We start from the raw sequence: 7,743 nt of genomic DNA on the forward strand, positions 1-7,743 counted from the left end.
ATCCATTATTCCGCATAGCCCTAACACAACCGTACACCCCCGGATAGGTATTTTTATTTAATATGGTGTTTATTTTTTTATTTCTCAGAAAATCAGCAAAACATAAATAAAATTCAGCACAAATAACTTTAATATAATCGTAAATCTCTCTACCAAATTGTTTAAAATAGGTCCATATTCAAATACTGAGCCCATACAACCCCTTTTTTAAAATATATTTTCTTGTCAACAAATTGTTTAAAGATTTTTGAATTTTTTAAATGGCCACTAGTGTAGAGTATCATATGGTCGGCCATGCCCTACTATACATTTTTACTTGTTTTATATTGTACTTGAGGACTATAAAGTTTGAGAATCTAGTGTCATATTTCTATGTTATAATCGTTTTCTGTATGATATTTCATAAATATTACACAATTTAGAAAAAAAATAGACATAAATAAATATTTTTCACTTACCAAGGCGATGTTTTGAACAAATTTTGTGCCGAAATGGATGGGTGAAATTTTATCAGTAGTATTTCAATTTTAAATCTTTATAAAGCACTATTTTTTATAATAATTTTATAACTTTCCTATATATTTTTTATTTTTTCAGCTTTTTATTATTTTTTTATTTTTTACAATTATATTTTTTTTTTAATTATTATTTATTTGTAATTTTATATATTTTAATGATATACATATTTTTTTTTATTATGCTTATATATTGTTATAATTTTTATAGCATATTCAACATTTATAATTTTAAATTAATGTAACTATTGTCTAACAGTTTAAAAGTCACTTTTTAGAAATCAAACAGTTTAAAAATCTTCTAAAATGCAATAAATATAGTTTAAAAGTCATAGCTGAACTTATTTACTTCTCACCTATTTTAAAATTGAATTCGAACTTGATAAACCGTTACTTATTAGCAATTGTAACCAAACTGCAACAGTTTTATAACCACAGTATATAAATGAAAGTTTGAAAACCACTGTTTAAATTAAATGTCAAATGTTACCGCCATTTTTTTCCAACGTAGAATACAAGAAATTACATTTCACAAGTTTTCACTTCATTTTTCTATATGAATTTCATATTATCACACAATATTTTTATATATTCTGAAAGCTGAATTCTTTAACTTTAGTTTTATGTAAATTTTATTAAATTCTGTAAAGTTTTTATGTACTAATTTTATAAATTACTAGCAACACTTTTTTTTTACACGACCACTTGTTTACAATCACTTAACTAAAACTATTTGATTATGAAAACTTTACAGTTAGAGAGCCACTGAAATGTTAATAAAGTAGGGAGCTAAAAATCAACTCTAAAATAATCGAAGAGCCGATTTTATTGTCGAAAAGGCTCGAAAACGTCTGTTTTATCTTAAGAAAAAAATACATAACACTCGCTAAATTTATGGAATTTTACAATATAAAATTAATTTGTTTTCATTTAAGCAAGTTTTCTTTTATCTCATAATAATAAGCCGCTCATTGAAATTTGGCCGGTGTAGAACGTTCGACGTATATGCTTCGCCCCAGATATTTTCGCGTTTTTAGGAATTCGAGTCGCTGCTACTTCAAATCAGCTTCATTGACATCAAACCAGCTTCGTTGACGTCAACCAGAGCTACACCTTAAAAAGGTGTAGCTCCGAACATGTGTATTTTAAATGGAAAGTGCTGTTGATGTCAATTCTGCCGACTGCGAGAAGAAATTCTGCTACTATTTTGCGCCAAAATAAAATATTGGCCATTCGTGTTGCCACTTTGGTTATTATTAACACAAAACGATTATTTTTATGTTGCATGTGTACATGTGAATTATTTTTTTTTCGTGTTGGTTATTTTTTGCAAACAATTGAAATAATTGCTGTCTGCTTTTATTCTCTTTTTAAAATGTAAAAAATAAAAAACTTTGATCTCTAATGTCTTCCACCATCAAAGAAGATGGAGGGAATAATGATTTTGTCATTCCATTTGTAAATATTATTGGTCATAAAATAGACCGACAAAAGTAAAAGTAAAGAGTAGAAACGAAACAAGATAGAGAGCTGAAATATTTTGCCAAAATATTTTCAGTTGATGATTACACCTACTCCCCATATTAGGCCAGAAAGTATTTTGTTAGTAATTGGTTTAAAAAAGTATATAAAGCGATAAAATTCGGCATAAACAATTTTTTTGTGGAGCCTAAATGTTTTGTCAAAGTTAATGAGGATATAATTGACCTTTCTCCCCCCTATAAAGTCCCCTCAGAGAGTTACTTTAAAGCTTGTAATATCTTGCAAAACTGCAATATGTAAACAAAATTCAACATATTATATTGAATTCAAATTATCTCTGTCAAATTTTATGAGAATCAGTCCGTAATTGTCATAACGGCCTTCATAATACCAGTATATTATTATTATGATTATTATTATTATATAGCGACGAAATTTAACATAAACAAGTGTTAGGAACAAAAATCTCAAAAAGTAATCGGTACATAATTGACGCAAGTTCTATTTCAGAAAGTTCATATCCAAATATAACAAAAATTTTGGTTACTTTTTTTCTTAATTGGTTATTTTCTATTTGAATTTTGTGGCAACACTGATGAGATTTTTTGCGCGTTATTTTTGTGTGTGTATACCAAACAAAAAATAATACAAAAATCATTTTCTTCTCCAACCGTTTTACCGGCAGAATATATTGAATAATAATAAAAATTTTAATTTTTAAAATATAAATTGTCTAATTAGATATTTCAAAAATTGTCTAATTAGATTAGTACAAAAATCTAATAAGACGACAGAAGAATATTAAATTCTTTACAAATTTAAGTTAACAACATAAATTGTTTTTTACAGAAGAAAACAGTAGTAAGTAATTATTTTATCATTATAATAACGTTATAATTTTTATTTTGTTTTAAAATATTATCCAAAAAAGAGCCCCCAAAAAACAACACAAGTGTTGTTGGTAGTTATTATGATTCTTTTTTTATTATTTATTGCCAAATATCGGTTTGGATGAGTATGTTCGTTTAAAATAAATTAATTAAAAAGCAGACAACTTTTCCGAATTCTGACGTCCTCCTTTTGGCAACTAATAATTATGCCTTCATAAGCTTACATGGATTTGAATTGAAATTGTATAAATAATAAAATAAATTAAACGAAAACATTTCATAATTTCTAATATAATAAAACTACAATACAAATTGTCTACGACAAAATTGGTAATATTTCAGTTTTGCAAAAATCTTGGTACACAAAATATACGAAATAGAATTTTATATATAAAACAATAGGTCTATTAAATAACTAAAAATTGTGCAATTGAAAACTAAGTTTTTATAATTCTATAATTCTAAGGCATGTACAATATGCATCAAATTCTGTCTCCTATTGTAAATTAAAGAGAAATTCTTAAATTTGCATAAAGATCGTAAATAAAAATTGGCGCTCAATAGGTTAATGTATGGGGTTGTCTGTAACTCCTAAACCAAACGAGAGCAAGAAAACATTTTTACATTAAACAATTTTAAATAATGTTTGCTACATCTAGTTAAAATTTTATGCAAATCACCGCTGTTTAGTGTCGTTAAGCTATGATTTTATTTAATTGTCGACAGACAGGACTTTCACATAACATAACAAATTTTACGAATAAAATGTCTCAAACTTTTATTAGTGCAAGTAACTGCGCAAAGCAATGAAATAAATAAATACAATTTAAAACATCATGAGACGTTCTTGTGCACCGTCATCGTTATTAAATAACAATAAAGCTACAAAGCGTTGTTTAGATAATTTTACGGAACACGCAAATGTTTCAACAGATGCTGATCATCATCATCATAGCTCAGATCCCGAGGAATACCAACATTATAAATGGGGTTCTCGCAAGCAAAATAAATGAATTTTTAATGTTGTATGGCGTGATATATCTAAGAAAAAGCATAAAACTTGGAAAGGAGATGGAACCTTAGAGGTCAATAATTTTACAGTTAAGGCTATTCTGAAAGATGAATGTGGCAAATATATGGGTCACACAACAAAATTCAACAGAAATGATATAGCCCCTGACTTTCAGATGATACTTGGAGGCAAAGAAATTGAAATACAAAATGAAATTACGGAGGAAGATGAAGTACCTTCAAGTGCGAAACTACAGAGATATGAGGAGCTAAAATCGAACGATTCCAAATCTATTATGAAACCTACATTACCTACTTATGAAAATACTAGTTCACGTTGTGAATTTCTTTGTTGCAACAAATTCTTTTTTTTTAAATCGAATGAGTGAAATAACGATCGACGGCAGAAAATATAAAATCTCTTAATATAGTTAAAGTCTTACAACGTATTTGTAATCATCCTTTATTTATCATTCATAAATCTACCACAAATGAATTCAATTTGACATTCCATTGGTATCCTATGATTAATAATACGTTCTTAAATAGTATTTTTATTTAATTATATTTTTAGTTACTAAATTATAGAATTACCTTCTTTTAAGTTTCAGCATATATATTATAAATAAATAATTTGAACTACATTTTTTCATTGACTACAAATTTTTTTCACACAGAACTCGCAATTACGCGAGTTTTGGCTGCGGCTCCTGCAGCTGTAGTTGTTGTTGCTGCGACTTTTGTGGCTCCTTACATTGATGAGCAAGCGGCTGGTGTTGTTGTGGAAGCGGTTGCTGTTGTTGAGCAAGCGGATTACCTTGTTGAGCAATCGGTTGCGGTTCTAGCGGATTCTGTTTTTGGGCTAGCGGATTCTGTTGAGCAAGCGGCTGCTGTTGTTGTGCTAGCGGATTCTGTTGTGCAAGTGGTTGCTTTTAATGAGCAAGCGGATTCGCTTGTTGAGCAATCGGTTGCGGTTCTAGCGGATTCTGTTGTTGTGTAAGCGGCAGCTGTTGTCGTGCTAGCGGATTCTGTTGATCAAGTGGTTTCTGTTGTTGAGCAAGTGGTTGCTGTTGTTGTGCTAGCGGATTCTGTTGAGCAAGCGACTGCTGTTGTTAAGCAAGCGGCTGCTGTTGTTGAGCTATCGGTTGCTGTTCTAGCGGATTCTGTTGTTGAGCAAGCGGCTGCTGTTGTTATTGCTGACAGCGCCCGGTTGGTTGATGCCACCGATATTGCGACTGAAGAAATCATAATTCAAAATGTTACACTTTTGCACTCTGTAATTTTTTTAAAACTTATAATTAAAATTCATTACAAAATGAAAAAAAAAAACTTCTTCACTTTATACAAGAATATTTTATTTAAAAAAGTCCGACAAATTAGAAACTCTAGTTAAAATATTTAGATAGAAAAATTAACACAAGATATAAATAAAAGGTGTAATTTTTTCCAAAATTTAAATACAATTTCATCCATAAAAAAAAACCGGTTAAACGACGCAAAAAAACTGTGATTCTAATAATTCGAAAATATGAACTGTTCGAAACTGGTAGATTTTTAAACAAGTAAAAAACCAGTAAACCGGTTTCGGCTTTTAAATACTCTAATTGGAATACTTATGTGTTATGCAAAATTTTTTTAAAAACTAATTTTCTGCAAGATGTTTTATATGGAGGATATAGTTAAATATCGGCTGATCCTCGTAAAACTTGGAGAAAGGATTTGTTTTTAATTTTTAAGAATTTTTTATTCATACCTGCATATATTCTCACACAACTTTTGAGCTTACTCTATTTTGCTGTTATAAACAATATATTTGCTTCCAAATCCCACTTTCTGATCTCTCGGATTCCGTTTTTATTTAAAATCGTTGAAAATTTAAAAACTAAACGTAGTTGAAAACTTAGCCTGCTTAAAGTCGATTTTAAGTCGCCGCCGACATATTTAGTGTCAGTCGCCGCCGCCGTTAATATTTGTCGGCGCAGGGCTCTGTTGTGTATAGTTGTTTTTTTTGACTAATGGAATTTTTTTGTATACATTTTACTAATTAGATTAGAAATAGGAATTCTGTGTGGCCGGCATATGTGTTAAATGTTGAGAGAACAGAAAAAATTATAAAGAAGTACTTAATATTAATAAAAATCTATACAAACTGTTTATATTTGTAGCAAATTTATTTAATAAAAACTCTTTAAAGAGTTTAGTTTTTTATAGAAATCTAACGAAAATGGTTGACACTTCCTCGGTTAATTTGGACAAGTGCTTTGAAGTCATAACAGATTTAGTAAACAAAGCAGGAGCGGTAAGTGTTAAGAAAATAATTTCATAATTGTTTTTAATTAAACCTATTGATTTTATTTTTTGAAAATTGTTGTAGATAATAGCTCATAGAAATGAAACACGCCAGGAGTTTGTTTGCAAACAAGGTGACATTGATTTAGTTACCGAGACGGATAAGGAGGTGGAACAGTTGTTGATGAAAGGCATACGAGAACAATTTCCAGATCATAAGTGAGTATGAGCTCATTGTTTATTTTAAATTGATTTTTTTGTTGTTGTTACAATATTGTATAGAAAATCATTATCAATTGTCTTCATTGTGGGAATACTAATGTAATACATACTTGGAATTGTTTAATTACATTTCTATTTTCTATTGTATTTGCATTATTAACAAGATTGTGCAATGTTTTCATAATATTTTAAAGATAAAATAGTTTCTCTTTAAAGGCATATTACAAATTTCTATAATGATGAAAAATTCCTAAACTTTTTATATTTTTAGATTCATAGGCGAGGAGGAAAGTAGCGCTGAGGGTGCCCCTAAAAAGCTTACCGATGATCCTACTTGGATTATTGATCCCGTGGATGGCACCATGAATTTTGTACATGCCTTTCCACATTCTTGTATATCGGTGGGTTTAGTGGTAAACAAAGTTACCGAATTGGCTATAGTTTACAATCCCTTACTAAATCAACGTTTTACTGCCCGACGTGGTCAAGGAGCATTTTATAATGATAAGCCCATTAAAGTTAGCGGTCAAAAGGATTTATCTAAATCCTTAATAACCAGTGAATTTGGCACTACTAGAGATCCCGAAAAAATGGAAGTGGTAAAGGAAAACTTTGCCAAAATGTCAGCTAAAGCTCATGGGTAAATAGAGTAGACTATTTTTAAGTTTAAACACAAAATAACTTATTAATTCCTACCTTCTTTTAGCTTACGTGTCTTGGGTTCGGCTGCACTTAATATGTCCATGGTGGCCTTAGGAGCTGCTGATGCTAATTATGAATTTGGAATACACGCCTGGGATGTTTGTGCCGGTGATTTGATAGTTAGAGAAGCAGGAGGTGTTGTCATGGACCCTGCCGGTGGTCCTTTTGATATGATGTCTCGTCGTGTTTTAGCTGCCGCTACTCCCGAGTTGGCTAAAGCTATAGCAGAGACTTTAACACAATTCTATCCTCAGCCCAGAGATGACTAAATGTTAGAGATAGATTTTTATACTCAATCAAACCCAGTGAAATTTACCAAAAAAAATCTAATTCAAAATATGCAAATAAAACCAGGGGAAATGGTTTCCTTTTTGTTGTTTAATCTATTGCTAGTGTCATTCCTATTTATGAGATTAAATAAAAGATAACTGTTGTAAAATATCTATAAAAAGAAAGCTAAGCAAATCTAACTAGAAAATTTAGATATCTGAAAAATTTTTTTTTAGAAAATTTCCAAACGGCTAAAGATTTCTTTAGTAAATTTTCAGCCGGCTGAAGATTTCTTTAGTAAATTTTCAGCCGGCTGAAGATTTCTTTAGTAAATTTTCAGCCGGCTGAAGATTTCTTTAGTA

General features: G+C 29.9%; 1 protein-coding gene across 1 annotated transcript; it reads left to right on the forward strand.

Moving 5' to 3' along the window:
• Positions 1–5,879: 5,879 nt before the first annotated feature.
• LOC111677080 (inositol monophosphatase 1) lies at positions 5,880–7,495 on the forward strand. The gene is made up of 4 exons (XM_046952819.1): positions 5,880–6,197; positions 6,273–6,406; positions 6,681–7,049; positions 7,116–7,495. Exons 1-4 carry the CDS (start codon positions 6,123–6,125, stop codon positions 7,378–7,380), a joined length of 843 nt encoding a protein of 280 aa, XP_046808775.1. The 5' UTR covers positions 5,880–6,122; the 3' UTR covers positions 7,381–7,495.
• Positions 7,496–7,743: the final 248 nt, after the last annotated feature.

This window comes from Lucilia cuprina, chromosome 5 (assembly GCF_022045245.1).
Source record: "Lucilia cuprina isolate Lc7/37 chromosome 5, ASM2204524v1, whole genome shotgun sequence".
NCBI classification, from domain to species: domain Eukaryota; kingdom Metazoa; phylum Arthropoda; class Insecta; order Diptera; family Calliphoridae; genus Lucilia; species Lucilia cuprina.

Excerpts from the sequence above, each read along its gene's own strand:
- LOC111677080 (XM_046952819.1), top strand. The coding sequence starts at position 6,123 with ATGGTTGACACTTCCTCGGTTAATTTGGACAAGTGCTTTGAAGTCATA. Across the intron at positions 6,198-6,272 it reads TAGTAAACAAAGCAGGAGCG|ATAATAGCTCATAGAAATGA; the intron begins GTAAGTGTTAAG and ends AAATTGTTGTAG. Across the intron at positions 7,050-7,115 it reads ATGTCAGCTAAAGCTCATGG|CTTACGTGTCTTGGGTTCGG; the intron begins GTAAATAGAGTA and ends ACCTTCTTTTAG.